Source organism: Miniopterus schreibersii (assembly GCF_964146895.1).
Source record: "Miniopterus schreibersii genome assembly, chromosome: X".
Lineage (NCBI taxonomy): Eukaryota > Metazoa > Chordata > Mammalia > Chiroptera > Miniopteridae > Miniopterus > Miniopterus schreibersii.
The window spans coordinates 25,876,324-25,892,091 of record NC_138104.1 but is presented as its reverse complement, the minus strand read 5'-3'; the positions used below and the strand labels follow the sequence as shown (position 1 = coordinate 25,892,091).

The 15,768-nt window shown below is 40.0% G+C and overlaps 1 protein-coding gene across 1 annotated transcript in view; it reads left to right on the top strand.

The window, feature by feature from the left end:
• Positions 1 to 853: 853 nt before the first annotated feature.
• The window catches only part of RNF128 (ring finger protein 128), a 70,822-nt gene continuing 55,907 nt past the window's right edge, over positions 854 to 15,768 (top strand). The window contains exon 1 of the mRNA XM_081125334.1: positions 854 to 1,593. Coding sequence (XP_080981460.1) covers positions 1,101 to 1,593 — 493 coding nt within the window. The 5' untranslated portion in view covers positions 854 to 1,100. The remainder of the gene's footprint in view (positions 1,594 to 15,768) is intronic.

Below are 15,768 nucleotides of genomic sequence, written 5' to 3'. Positions count from 1 at the left end.
TGCATAATTATTGAGCACCTACTAAATGTAATAACCAACAAAGTGCATAAAAATTGTACACCTAAAGTTAGGAGAAATCATAATGCAATAGTGTCATGAGTGAACTGTCAAGGTGAGTCATGCTTCTTTTAGTTAGTGGGAAATGGAGAAGGATGATATGGTTAATGTCATGAATTGTGCAGACATATCCATTTGGATAAACCTAGTTTGTGAAGACGAAGAAGAGGCTTAGTTTTGACATGTGTGAAAACGAAATTTTTTTTAAGACTAAGATTACTTTTAGAAGGGGCCTTAGCATGCGGTAAGGATAAAACGGAAATACACAGATATGACGCTTGTTTGGAGCAGGAAAGGAAAAAGGCTTATATATATATATATATATATATATATATATATATATATATATATATATCTTTTTTTTTTTTTAAAGGTAACGTACTTTTCCTGCGTCTCTCTTCCTAGAGACTTAGTAAAGGGCCTGCCCCCAGCACCACCCACATACCCAAATTCTCTGGACTACACCTCAGACCCTTCGGATCTGCCCTTTTTAGAAGTACTTTCACATTCTGGCACCTTAAGCCTGAAACGCCCTTTAGGCAAATGTTAGGATGAAAATGTGTTCTTGAAATTCAAAACGAACTCGAATACTACCAAAGAGCATTTTTTTATGTTCACAGATTCTATAATTCCTCACCTGTCCCTTTTTCCTAAAACCACTAGACACACCTAGCTACACAACCTCAGATCCTACTCTAATGCCTGCCCATCCTGTTACCCTTTTAAGAGGCGGATCCCGCAGTGTCCTTTCCTCACTCCCAGCCACCTCTACCCCCAGTCGGCTGGGCGGAGCTTCGTGCCAAAGCCCCAGAGCCCTACGCGGCCGCAGCAAATGCGAGGAGTACTGGAGCTGCGAAGAGCTGCTTCTGCGGCAACATCTCTACGGAAGATACGTGCCTCTGGGCTCGAACCTAGCTCTCCGCTCGCGCCACTCTCCCCCCGCCCCCTCCCCACCTGGCGCCCACCTGGTCACAGCCAGGGTCCTGTCGTGAGCCAGGAGGGCGCGCGTCACGCGCCTTAGGAAACCGCAGAGCGCGCGCGCCATGCGGCCGCCGCCCGGGGCCGGGGTCGTCTGCCGCGGTGGCTGCGGCTTTTCCCGGTTTTTGGCGTGGTGCTTCCTGCTGGCCCTGAGTCCGCGTGCCCCCGGCTCCCGGGGAGCCGAAGCTGTGTGGACCGCGTACCTCAACGTGTCCTGGCGGGTTCCGCACACCGCAGTGAACCGCACCGTGTGGGAGCTGAGCGAGGAGGGCGTGTACGGCCAGGATTCGCCGCTCCAGCCTGTGGCTGGGGTCCTGGTACCGCCCGATGGGCCAGGGGCTCTCAATGCCTGTAACCCGCACACAAATTTCACGGTGCCCACGGTCCCGGGGGACTGGGGACGCACCGTGCAAGTCTCTTGGTTGGCCCTCATCCAGCGCGGAGGGGGCTGCACCTTCGCAGACAAGATCCATCTGGCTTATGAGAGAGGGGCGTCTGGAGCCGTCATCTTTAACTTCCCGGGGACCCGCAATGAGGTCATCCCCATGTCTCACCCGGGTGAGTGTAGCTACTAAATTGTGCCTTTTCAAACCCCTTCCAAGGCCAGTTTCTCTTATTTCCCTCGGTGCTCTCCTCCTCTTATCCTTTGCTCCGAAAGAAAACCAGTGCCCTTTCTGTCCCCACCGAATGAGGCTGGGTGCTTTTCTCCCTGAGATTCACCCTGCATGGGGGGTTGGGCGGAAAATCCTTTAGAATTTGCCTCTCTGGTAGAAAAGGGTAAGAGAAACTGAGTGCGGAGACTGGCAACTCGGGGAGTGTTGGGGCTCTTTGCGTTGCCTTTTCCTTGTGTTTCACAGGGGTGCCTTGCATTGGATTAATTGGTGGTGGGCACTGGCTTTGAAATAACTTGGGAGAAGACTGCCTGGAAATCCCTTCCTCACTCCTTTCCTGTTTAACAACCTCAGGCCTGCAGCAGATTTTCCCCTCTGCTCTCCCTGTTTTTCTCTCCGTGTTTCCTAGTATCAGGTACAAAGATTGTGTTACTGTGCCCTGTTAACCTCATTGCAGTTTTGGTGGAAACTTTGCTTTGCTCTTGGGCTCTTTTCTGCCCAGGTGTCTCAGGTCCCAAGTGACTGCTGGTATCGGTGCTTTCCTTTGCCTTTGAAAACTCTGATTTAGTGTTATTGAGTGTGATTTAGTGTTAATGAGTGACAAAAGAGACGATTAATGTTACTGAAAAAAGGTTTATGCATGAGGATAGCAAAGGCCTGGACTTTGTGAAAAGTATTCCAAGTGGCTCTTTAATTTGTGGAGATGATGTGGGTTACTATTTTTCCCTCTGCAGTTATCCTTCCAGAAACCTTTTCCCTAATTGTAATTAGATATCCATACTATATGCATAGTGATCCTAAGTCCCAAAGGACAAAGAAACAATTTTTGAAGAAAAAGCAAGAGACATAATAGCAGTGTGTCATAGTTGTTGAGAGCTAGGCTTCAAGTCAGGCCTTGGAATTCCAGATCCATTGCTTACTAGTTCTGTGACCTTGGGCAACTTATTTGAAGTCTTTGAGTCTGGGTTCCCTCGTCAATCAAATGTGAAAGAACCAAGAACTACTCCCATAGGTTTGCCTTGAGGATGAAATGAAATAATGCCTATAAAGAGTTTTAACACATCTTTCTCAGTCAAGTTTAGCTAATAGGATTAGCCTTTTAGGAGTCACTGGAGAGACAAATCTACTTATTTAAATACTTAGAGAGTTTTGTTGTATGTGTTTTTTGTGTGTTTTTTTCCTGAAACACTATGTCTGGTACTGCCTAGAGAGCACTTGCATTGATTGCCTGGTGGCATAATGAAAAGAAGACTGAACTGGAACTCAGGAGATTTTAGTCTCTTCTTTGCCTCTAACAGCTTTGTAACCTTATACTAGTTACTCACTAAGTCAAATGATAGTGTAGAGGTAGGAGTTGGAGGCCAAGTTGGCAGAGTGTGCAGAGACAAAAGTGAACTAGATGAATTCTATTATCCCTTCCAGCTCTAAAATGCTGTGATTCTTAGATTTTATATTGATTAAAGGAGCAACTGTATCTCTCTTGGTTGATAATTCATTGATTAGAATGAAATTACTATTTTTGTTTTCTCTTTTTTTTCTTGGACTTTTTTTATTGTTGACACTATTACAGATGTCCCCCATCCTTCCCTTTGCCCCCCTTCGCCCAGCCCCTGCCCACCCCAGCCTTCACATTGAATTTATTGGGGTGACATTGGTTAATAAAATCACATAGATTTCAGGTGTACAGTTCTATAATACATCATCTGTATATTGTATTGTGTGTTCGCCACCCCAAGTCTTGTTCTTCACCATTTATTCCCTCTTTTCCCTCTTCTACCTCCCCTTACCCCCTCTGGTAATCAACATAATTTTGTCTGAGTCTCTGAGGTTTTTTTGTGTGTGTTTTTGTTTTTTGTTTTGGTTTTTGCTTACTCCCTTCTTAAAGGCTAATAAAAATGAAGAATAAGGACTTGGTAAATTTTAAAGTCTTTACATTTGAATTGGCTACTTAAATGCAAGGGTTTGACTTTGTCTCCTCCAAATGAGATTCACTTGCATAAATGATTTGGAACTGAAGAGTACTCTTTAATAAGAGAGTTTGTATTTAGACTGTTTTCATCCTACTTATGTTAAGGATATTTATCTGATAGTTTTAGGGATAATAAAATTATCCCTTAATATTTATCTGATAGTTTTAGGGATAATAAAATTAATTTTTCTTGCTCTGCCATTCTGTGCCAGGCACTCTGCATACATCTTACTTATACTTTATTGAGAGACAGTATGGTGTGCTAGGAAAAGCACAGGCATTGCAGTCAAGAATGTGAATCAAATTCTGGATTTACCAGACAACAGCTTTGTGTCCTTGGTCAGATTATCAAACTTTACTGAGTCTCAGTTTCCCCATCTATAAGATGGATATAATATTTACATTGCTGTGATTATTAAGGATAACATGTGTAAACTACCTAGAAGATAATAAACACTCAATTAAAGTTAATTATTAAAATAGGGTGATGCTAACAAGATGCAAAAAATTAACATACAAAATATATGATTATGCAACTGTTAGTTTGAAGACATGAAAACACTGGGAATCCAATCATTGCTGTTTTGCTTCAGGATACTATATAAAATAAAGCCCTAGCTCGGCCGGGCATGGCTCAGCGGTTGAGCATCGACCTAGGATCCAAGCAATCAGGGTTCAATTCCCGTTCAGGGCACATGCCTGGGTTGTGGACCCAATCCCCAGTCGGGGGCGTGCAGGAGGCAGCCAATCAATGACTCTCTCATCATTGATATTTCTATCTCTCTCTCTCCCTCTCCTTTCCTCTCTCTGAAATCAATAAAGATATATTAATTAATTAATTAATTAATTAATTAATTAATTAAAATAAAATAAAGCCCTAAATATCAATCATTTAGTTAAACTACATTCAGAAAGGTATTTTAATACTTTAAAATTTTATTAGTATCTGAGATGATGACTATGGCAAAGTTTCCCATTAGACTATCTATAAAAAAGCTAGCTAGTTACTTGAGGTGTGGAATCACATTTCTCCCTTGAACTCCTGGAGAACCTACTTTTCAACATGGGGAAAATCACTTGGCATTTCATTCACATGCGTTGTTCACCATTTTTTGGCAAAGTGCTGTTTCTCATTTGCTTTGCTCATTCCTGAGATAAATCCTAGGGTTCATTGTAATTTCTCGTCAAAAACAACCTAGCTTTGATTTTAAGTGTTGATTATTTCAATATATATAGCTGTGAATTGCATAAGGCCACCAAATGAGGAAAAGCCAGTGCTGTCTTCCTTGTTCACAAAATCTCTCTTCAGCCACTCTCACAGGGGACTGTGATTAAATTGTTTGGCCTTTGTTTGAGTTTATGCTGAGCATCCATACTCTTACCTATTACAATCCTATGACCATGAAGACCCATTTATTCCAAGTCAGCAGAACTAATTGGTTTAGTTCTGGTTTAAAACTGTTATGGAGATGGTTGGGGAAGATGGCAGCACTGTGACAAGAAACAGAGTGCCCTTGCTCTCAGCCATAGACTTGATTTACCACTAAAATACTGCATAACCAGCTTGGAAAAACCAGAGAAATATACCTGAGTGGACATACTTTGAGTAGGAAGCACTGAAGGAACATCATAGAGTCTGGTAAGAGAGGGAAGGGGGTAGAAAGGGAGAGTCCCCCTGAAGCCTGTGCTGGGCTCCGAGGCCCTAGGGCTAGAGCCTGCAAAGATCCCTCCCCTTGGGAGTGTGGACTGGCATCCAAAAGCTGGGATCTCAAACCGGAGTGGAAGAGAAGGGAAGGAGAGCTCATGCACGGGGGGGGGGGGTGCAGAAGGACCCAGGGGAACAGTGTGCCAGCGAGGAGGGGACCGTGCCTTCCCAGTGAAAGAAAGCTGCTAATAGCAGCCAGGACAGGAGTCTTTCACACTGGGTGCTAACCATAGGAAAGGCTGTCCAACAGTGTGTGGCTCCCGAATAGAAAGGGGCTGGAGGGCTGCACTGAGCAGCCATATACAGGGACCCTCTGCCTTCCTTTAAAGCATTGAGTATAACCCCAGAAAGCATTTTATCTGTGTGGCACAGGGAAAGGGAAGAAAGCCCTCCCACCACCAGAGACGGTCCAGAGTTGCCAGGAGGGCGGATCAGGACTCCAATCCCTGGAGCTGCCGGTGGGGCAGATTGGGACTCTAGCTGCCGGAGCTGCCAGTGCAGAGGAACGGGTTTCCAGCCACCAGAGCTGCCATTGTGGAGAATCGGGGTTTTTTGTCCCGCTCTGAGGGGAGCTGGGATAGTGCACCAGGAGCTTTCCCAGCTTTTCTGAGATCAGCTGTGCAAAGGGAGCTACATGGGGCTGACTTTGTGATCCCTCCTGCTTGGTACCAAGGTGTGAGGGCAACGGGACCTCCTATGGCGGGTTCTCTACCTGTGTGTTGCTTTGTGAATTTTTGAGTTTTTGATTGCTTAACGGATGTCCACCTTCCTGGCTTACTTTGGGGAGACAGACCAGTGAAAGTTGGGATTTGTATCTGCATACTGGAGAGATTGAATTAAGTGCCTGGTGGGATCAGCCAACCAGATCTGGGAAAGGAGAGGTGGAGCACGCCTACCTCTCCTGCAGGCTAGAAGCACCACCCCCAGCAAGAAAGGGACTGGGTCAGCTATCCCCCACTGGGTACAGTCCTGAGGGGAAAGGGAGATCAGCTCACAGGACTACAATACAAGAATAAGACTCTCAAGGACTATTGTTTGGGAACTGGAGGAAAAGGTTAAAACCTCTTCTGGGGGCTGGGCAGGCATAGTGCTCACTGGAATTGTTTTTTTTTTATTGAACCCACTGAGCCCAGGCTGCTGAAACTGCCCATACAGAAAAGGCAATAGCCTGGACGGGTGTGGCTCAGTAGTTGAGAGTCGACCTAGGATCCAGGCAGTCGGGGTTCAATTCCTGGTCAGGGCACATGCCTGGGTTGTGGGCCCGATCCCCAGTTGGGGGCATGCAGGAGGCAGCCAATCAATGACTCTCTCATCATTGATGTTTCTCTCTCTCTCCCTCCCATTTCCTCTCTCTGAAATCAATAAAGATATATTAAAAAAGAAAAGAAAAAGAAAAGGCAACAGACTGAAGTCAATCTGAAACTGCAGCAGGCCGTTGTATGGGAAACTAGAATTGGAGGATAGGGTAGAGACTGAGGAGTTGGTTTTAAAGTAGAGACTAACTTCCCCACAATGAGTGCCTGACAGCAAAACTTCTAAGTAAGGGAAGAAATATCCCGAGCCACACTAGCTGGCCTGCACTCTAAAGACTATTCAGAAGACTCTGGAGTAAGAACAGGCAACCACAAGTGGTAGGCAAAATAGCTGACAAGTGGAGGTGGTCCACAGAGAGCCACAGATCAGCCAACTACCTAAGGACACCAGAGCCAAACCTAGACAGCTCCTGATATTGGCTGATACACAAGTACCTCCCAGGAGAACTGAAATCAGCATACAAAACAGTGAGCCTCAGACAACATAAACAACCCAGATGAAACTCACCTGATTGACTTTTTTTTCTTTTTCTTTTTCTTTTTCTTTTTCTAGAAAAAAAAAGAGAAAAGAAAAAAAATTCCTTTTTAAAATTTTTAATTTTTTTTTTAATTTAAATTTTTAAATTATTTTTTAAATTTGTTTTGCTTTGCTGGTTTTTGTTTTGTTTTGTTTTTTGTTCTATTACCAAGATTTTCTTGGTATTCTCTGCTTAACTGGTGGGATATTATAATTATAACCAATAAGTTTACTATTTTTCTCTATTGTTTCCCTCAAATCTCTTATTGGATTCCTGCCCTGCCCTTGTGTTATCACTCTCTTCTTGTTCCATTGGCATAACTTTTTTTTTTTTTTCTTTTTCTCCCTTCTATCTTCCTGTCTGTTTATTTGTATGCTTCTGTTTGTCTCTTGATTGTATTTTTATTTTTTATTTTTCAACTATTTTTCTATTCCTGTGCTCTATACTTATTTTTTGTTCATCCTTCTTTTAGAATCTTTTCTCTGCCCCTTTCATATCCCATCTAACTTCTCTATTTTTTACTTTTTATTTTATTATTATTTTTTTTTTGGTTACTGTTAACAATAATATCCTTTCTCTCTATTTTTTCTTTCACTATTTTTGTTTTTTTGTTTGTTTGTTTTTGCTGTAGCATATCTGGTCTCACTTCTTTCACTTTGGATGTTTTCATTGTGATTGTCCAGATATTTTGTAAGATACTGCTTGTTTCCGGACAGTTTGGTTGTGTATTGTCTTGCCTTGCCAGCACCTGTACAACAGCTCACACAATGTAGTTGGGGCTGAGCCACACAGTTAGCCAACCTTAGAGGAGAGTCCTCACAAGAATGGGTCAACAACAATCCAGACCCAATCACAACAGGAGACCCAAAGAACCCACAAAAGGGACACCGACAAAAGGGACAGACCTAGAGCAAATAGCTCAAAAGTATAAGGAAAACACACCTCTGGGCTCCACTGGACATAAACTACAAAATCCCACCCCACAAGACTGGGAGATAGCAAATATATCTAATATACAGATATAAACACTAAGAGCCACCAAAATGGGGAATCAAAGAAACAACCCCCAAACTAAAGAAAAGGAAAAATTACCAGAAAAAGACCTTGATAAGACGGAGTTAAGCAAGTTATCAGAAATAGAGTTCAGAGTAATGGTTATAAAGATGCTCAAGGAAATTAATGAGAACCACAAGATACTTAATGGGAAGATCCAGGAACTTAGTGAAATACATGAAAAAAGGCCTAGATATCATAAATCCAGGCAGAAATGAAGAATACTATATCTGATATTGAGAATACGCTGGAGGAATTAAAAGCAGGCTCAATGAAGCAAAGGATTGAATAAGTGACTCAGAAGATAAGGTAGAAAAAGCCACTCATCAGAGCAGCAAAAAGAAAAAACACTTAAAAAGCATAAGGACAGTCTAAGGGAGCTTTGGGACAACATGAAACAAAACAACATTCACATCATTGGGCACCAGAGTGGGAGGGAAGTCAGCAAGGGATAGAAAACTTGGTGGTGGAAATAATGACAAAAATTTCCTACGCGGGTGAGGGAGAAAGCCACACAAGTTCGTTCAAAAAAAGAGGAACCCTTAGAGACTCACTCCAAGACACATCATAATTAAAATGGCAAATATTAAGGACAAAGAGAATATTAGGGCTGCAAGAAAGAGACAAGAAGTGACCTACAAGGGAACCCCCCATAAGGCTGACAGCAGATTCCTCAAACAGAAACACTTCAGGCCAGAAGGCATGGGCATGAAGGTCTCAAAGTATTGAAAAGCAAGAACCTGCAACCAAGACTGCTTTATCCAGCAAGGCTGTCGTTTAAAATTGAAGGTGAAATAAAGAGCTTCCCAGACAAAAGAAGACCAAAGGAGTTCAGTTCCACCAAACCAGCATTATAAGAAATGCTAAAAGGACTGCTTTAAGATGAGAAGAAATATTGAGAGAAAGGTACATCAGCATAAAGGGGGAAAATAGCATTAAATAAGTATATATCAATAGTAACCTTAAATGTAAACAGAATAAATGCTGCATTTGAAAGACATAGGGTAGCTGAATGGATAAGAAAACAGGACGGAAATATATGCTGCCTACAAGATCTTGACACACATGAAAGCAAAAGATTCACACAGGCTGAAAATGAAGGGATGGAAAAAAATATTCCATGCAAATGGGAACAAACAAACAAAAAAGCTGGATTAGCAATACTTATTTCTGACAAAATACACTTCAAAATAAAGACCATAACAAGAGACAAAGAAGGTCACTACTTAATACTCAAGGGATCAATCCAACAGGAGGAAATGACCCTTATAAATATATATGCACTCAATATAAGAGCAGCTAAATATATTCAAAACTTCTTGGTTTCCCTTAAGGGGGAGATCAACAGCAACACAATGATAGTGGTGGACTTTAACACCCCACTGTTGTCATTGGACAGATCATCAAGACAAAAAAATCAACAGGGAAACACAGACCTTAAATGACACACTATATCTAATGGATTTAATTGACATTTACAGAACATTTTATCCCAAAGCAGCAGAATACACATTCTTCTCAAGTGCACATGGAACATTCTCAAAAATATACCACATGTTACAGCACAAGGCAAGTCAATACAAATTCAAGAAGACTGAAATCATATCAATTATTTTCTCGGATCTCAATGACGTGAAACTAGAAATGAACCATTATAAAAAAAAAACTCAAAAATATTCAAACACGTGGAAGCTAAATAGCATATTATTAATCAATAAAAGGGTTACCAATAAGACCAAGGAAGACATCAAACACTTCTTGGAAATAAATGAAAATGAAAAGACAACAACCCAAAATCTATGGGACACAGCAAAAGCTGTCCTGAGAGGGAAGTTCATAACATTACAGGCATACCTCAAGAAACAAGAAAAAGTTCTACTAAACCATCTAACACAACAACTAAAAGGACTAGAACGAGAACAGCAAAAAAAAAAACAAACCCCGAGGATGTAGAAGTAAGGAAATAATAATGATCAGAGCAGAAATCAATGAAAATGTAGACTAAAAAAAAAAACAGTACAAAAAATCAATGAAATGAAGACTGGTTCTTTGAAAAGATAAATAAGATCAATGAACCTTTGGCCAGACTCACCAAGAAACAGAGAGAGGACCCAAATAAAAAATATCAGAGATGAAAGAGGAGATATAACAACTGACCCAACAGAAATACAAAGGATTGTAAGAAAATACTGTGAGCAACTGTATGCTAAGAAACTGGGCAATATGGGTGAAATGGACAATTTCCTAGAAGCATAAAACCTTCCAAAGCTGAATCAGGAAGAGTCAGAAAACCTGAACAGGCCAAGAACAACTAACGAAATTGAAACAGTAATCAAAAAACTCCCAGCAAACAAAAGTCCTAGACCAGATGGATTTATAGGCGACTTTTACCAAATACTCAAAGAAGAATTAACACCAATTCTCCTCAAACTATTCCAGAAAATTCAAGAGGCGGGAAGCCTCCCAAGCTCTTTTTATGAGGCCAGCATCATCCTAACCCCAAAACCAGATAAAGGCACTACAAAGAAAGAAAATTACAGGCCAATATCCCTGATGAACATAGATGCTAAAATCCTTAACAAAGTACTAGCAAATCGGATCCAGCAGTACATTAAAAAGATTATACACTATGACCAAGTGGGATTTATTCCAGGGATGCAAGGCTGGTATAATATTTGCAAATCAATAAATGTGATACATTATGTAAACAAAATGAAAGACAAAAATCATATGATCATATCAATAGATGCAGAAAAAGCATTCAACAAAATCCAGCACCCATTTTTTATAAAAACTCTCAGCAAAGTTGGGATAGAGGGAACATAACATAATCAAGGTTGCATATGACAAACCTACAGCCAACATCATGCTCAATGGTCAAAAACTAAAAACATTTCCCTTAATAACAGGAACAAGACAGGGATGTCCACTTTCACCATTCATTTGACATAGTACTGGAAGTCCTTGCTACAGCCATCAGACAGGAAGAAAACATAAAAGGCATCCAAATTGGAGAGGAGGAAGTAAAACTGTCATTATTTGCAGATGACATGATATTGTACATAGAAAACCCTAAAGACTTGACCAATGTACTACTGGATTTAATAAATGAATTTGGCAAGGTAGCTGGATACAAAATTAACATCCAGAAATTAGTGGCATTTTTATACACCATCAATGAAGTCTCAGAGAAACTAAAAAACAATACCATTTACTATTGTAACTAACAAAATAAGATATCTAAGAATAAACTTAACCAAGGATGTTAAAGACCTGTACTTGGAAAACTACGGGACACTGAAAAAAGAAATAGAGGAAGATATAAACAAGTGGAAGAATATACCATGTTCTTGGATTGGAAGAATTAATATGATTAAAATGTCCGTACTACCAAAAGCAATGTATAGATTCAATGCAATTCTGATTAAAATACCAACAGCATATTTCACACAGCAAGAACAAATATTCCAAAAATTTCTATGGAACCAACAAAAACCCCAAATAGCCCCAGCCATCTTGAGAATGAAGAACAGAGTGGGAGGGATCACTATACCAGATATCAAACCTTACTACAGAGCTACTATAATCAAAACAGCCACTGTAATCAAAATCTGGTATTGGTACAACAACAGACATATAGATCAGTGGAACAGAACAGAGACCCCAGAAATAGACCCACACCATTATGGTCAGTTAATATTTGACAAAGGAGGCAAGAGCATACAATGGAATAAAGACAGTCTCTTCAATAAATGGTGCTGGGAAAATTGGACAGATACTTGGGAAAAAATGAAACTAGATCCCCAATCTACTCCATGCACAAGAATAAACTCAAAATGGATAAAAGACTTAAATGTAAGTTGCAAAACCATAAAAATCCTGGAAGAAAACAGGCAGTAAAGTCACAGACATCTCACGTAATGGAATTTTCACTGACACATCTCCTAGGGTAAGAGAAAGAAAAGAAAAAATAAACACATGGGACTACATCAAACTAAAAAGCTTCTACACAGCAAAAGAAATCAGCCTCAAAATTCAAAGGAACCTCATGGTATGGAAGAACGTATTTGCCAAGGTTGTATCTGATAAGGGGCTAATCTCCAAAGTGTACAAAGAACTAATACAACTCAACAAGAGTAAGACAGACAATCCAATTAAAAAATGGGCAAAGGACCCGAATAGACACTTCTCCGAAGAGGACATACAGATGGCCAAGAGATATAAGAAAAAATGCTCAACATCGCTAATCAAAGAGATGCAAATTAAAACCACAATGAGGTATCACTTCACACCTGTCAGAATGGCTGCCATCAACAAATCAACAAATAACACATGCTGGTGAGGATATGGAGAAAGGGGAACCCTGGTACACTGCTGGTGGGAATGCAGACTGGTGCAGCCACTATAGAAAACAGTATACAGTTTCCTCAAAGAATTAAAAATGGAACTGCCTTTTGACCCAGTGATCCCACTTCTAGGAATATATCTTTAGAATCCTGAAACACCAATCAGAAAGAATCTATGCCACCCTATGTTCATAGCAGTGAAATTTACAATAGCTAAGATCTGGAAACAGCCCAAGTGCCCATCAGTAGATGAGTGGATAAAAAAGCTGTGGGACATTTACACCATGGAATACTACGCAGCTGTAAAGAAGAAGGATCTCTTACCTTTTGAGACAGTATGGATGGATCTGGAGAATATTATGCTAAGTGAAATAAGCTAGGCAGAGAAAGACAAACCACATGATCTCACTCATATGTGGAATCTAAAGAAGGTAATAAACTGATGAACAAAATAGATTCAGTGACATGGAAGCATGGATCAGACTGATGAATCTCAGAGGGAAGGTGGAGATGCATGGGTTGGTGGGGTGAGATTAACCAATGAATTTATATGCATATATGCATAACCCAGAGGCACAGACAGTAGTGCAATGAGGGACTTTGTAATGTTGATAAAAGCTCTACCTCTCCTTTTCCATGTGTTTCACCTTAAGGACTGCATTTTGTTTTCATAACCTATGATGATCTGAAAAAAATTGACTTATTTTAATAGCACTTGTAATGTTCCTAAAAGTTTGAAGAACATAACTTGGATTTGTGGCTTGATTAGCCATTAATAGTTTTCCAAGTCAGTACATCTTTTCTCATTAGAGGATTTCAACAGTATTTAGATGAAGGCTAGAAAAACATGGTTATATTGAGTGCGGTTTTCATTTGTAGATCTATAAACAACCTTTATTTAACACAGTTCTAACATATTTTGAGTTATAGAATATTTCGAATTCTTTTTTTCCACCTCCATTATTTCATTTTGGCAAGGGAACAGGATGCTTAAGAGACAGAAACTGGCCAGTGCAAAAGCACCAGTCACCTCCATTGCCTTAACCAGCACACCCACCCATCCTTTTTGCTGCTTCTGTTTTTCTGCTTGACTGATATCTTTTGGTTCAGCTGGCAAACAAGACAAATTCACTTACCTTGAGTAATATAATTAAGGGCTAACAGATTATCCTTTGATGGTAAGGAAAGCTACATGATTGCTCTATTTTTATTTCAACCTATTGTACCAAAGAGGAATGTGTTCCATTTGAAATTGTGAGACACCATATTACAATGGAAGGACCGGTATCCTTGAGTCAGACCGCTTGGCTTGAATTCCAGCCCTACCAATTAATATGTGATATTGGGCAAGTTGTTAACCTGGACTTCATTTATCTTGTTCATAAAAGGGAGGATAATACCCATTTTTCTATAATATTGTAAATAAAGTGTTCGACATGTAGTGGACATTTAATAAATGTTAGTTTTTTTAAACCTTCTGCTAACAATTTTATTACAAAACATAATATTTCTCCGTTGGTAATTACAACTGTTCACTACCATATTTTCAAATCTGTAATTGTTTTATATGCAGAAGCAGAAAAAACACACCTGTGACATTCAAATTGCTGTTTTTCTGGTCAGTTTCTGACATATACAGAGAGAAATCACGTAATCGAGAAACTGAAACTATTTTGTTCTTCTTCACTGTGTATTTCCATTTTAAGCAGCAGCAAGAACTTAAAATCAAGATATTAAGTTCTAGCAATAGAAATTGCTACGGATCTTTTGATGGCACACTGGATAAGTGAGGGGACTTAGGAATCAGATGGATTTTGACTTGAATTCCAACCTATCAGGTAATAGCTTTGTGCCTTAGCCAAATTAACCTCTTTAGAACTCAGTTTTTTAATCTATAGAATGGGAGATGATAGTACTTACCTCATAGGGTTATAGTGAGGGATAAGTTAGATAATATGTAAAGCACTTAGTATACAGCCTAATTCATTAAAGGATAGCTTAACCACCTCACCATCATCTATAGCCCTGTCTTGGAGATTGGCAATACATGTTACAGCAGGCCTTCTCAGAGCCTCTGTTATATTAAAGAAACACTATTTAACTTCATTCAATGAGTTATTTTCTAAACTCATTTATTTATATAATCCTTTTTCTCTCAAAATACTTAATATCCATCTGAAATATAATTTTAAAAACACTGATTGCCATACACTTGATAACCCCTCACTCTCATTTTATTACACTGGCCTCATATTTTAACAATATCAAAGTTTTGTCAGTGTAAAGGAGTAACTAAACCAGTTATCTCACTATGGTAAAAACAAAATGTTTTCAGTGTGATAACAAACATTTTAGTTATACTGTAATTCTTCGTATTAATATGGTACCTTTTATATCAGCTTAATGTGACTTCATTTAGTAGTATTCCATTGTGTAAATGTACCACAGCTTTTTTTTATTATTTTATTTTTGTTTAAAATATTACAGATGTCCCTTTTTCTTCCCAGTGGCCTGTTCCACCCCGTCCCATCCCTCTCCCCAGTCCCTCTCCCCGCCATTGTCCGTGTCCTTGGGTTGTGCGTATATGCATATAAATTCTTTAGTTCCTCTCTCCCCCTCCACCCACCCGCCCTCCTCCATCCCTCTGACATTCTTCAGTCTCATCTATGCTTCCATGTCATTGAATCTATTCTGTTCATCAGTTTATTAAATTCTTTAGATTCCACGTATAAGTGAGATCATGTGATGTTTGTCTTTCGCTGTCTGGCTTATTTCACTTATAGCTAAGATCTGGAAACAGCCCAAGTGCCTGACAACAGATGAGTGGATAAAAAAGCTGTGGGTCATTTACACCATGGAATACTATGCAGCTGTAAAGAAGAAGAATCTTGTACCCGCTGGGACAGTATGGATGGACCTAGAGAAAATTACCACAGCTTTTTTATCCACTCTTCCACTGATGGACACTTGGGCTGCTTCTAAATCTTGCCTATTGTAAATAACACTGCAATGAACATAGGGGTGCACATATTCTTTCGAATTAGTGATTCGGGCTTCTTTGAATATATTCCCAGGAGTGGAATTGAAGGGGATTAAGCAAAAAACAAAACTAAACTCATAGATACAGACAACAGTATGGTGATTACTAGAGGTCAAGGGCGGGGGGAGGTAGAAGAGGATATTGGGGGAATAAATGGTGATGGAAGGAGACTTGATTT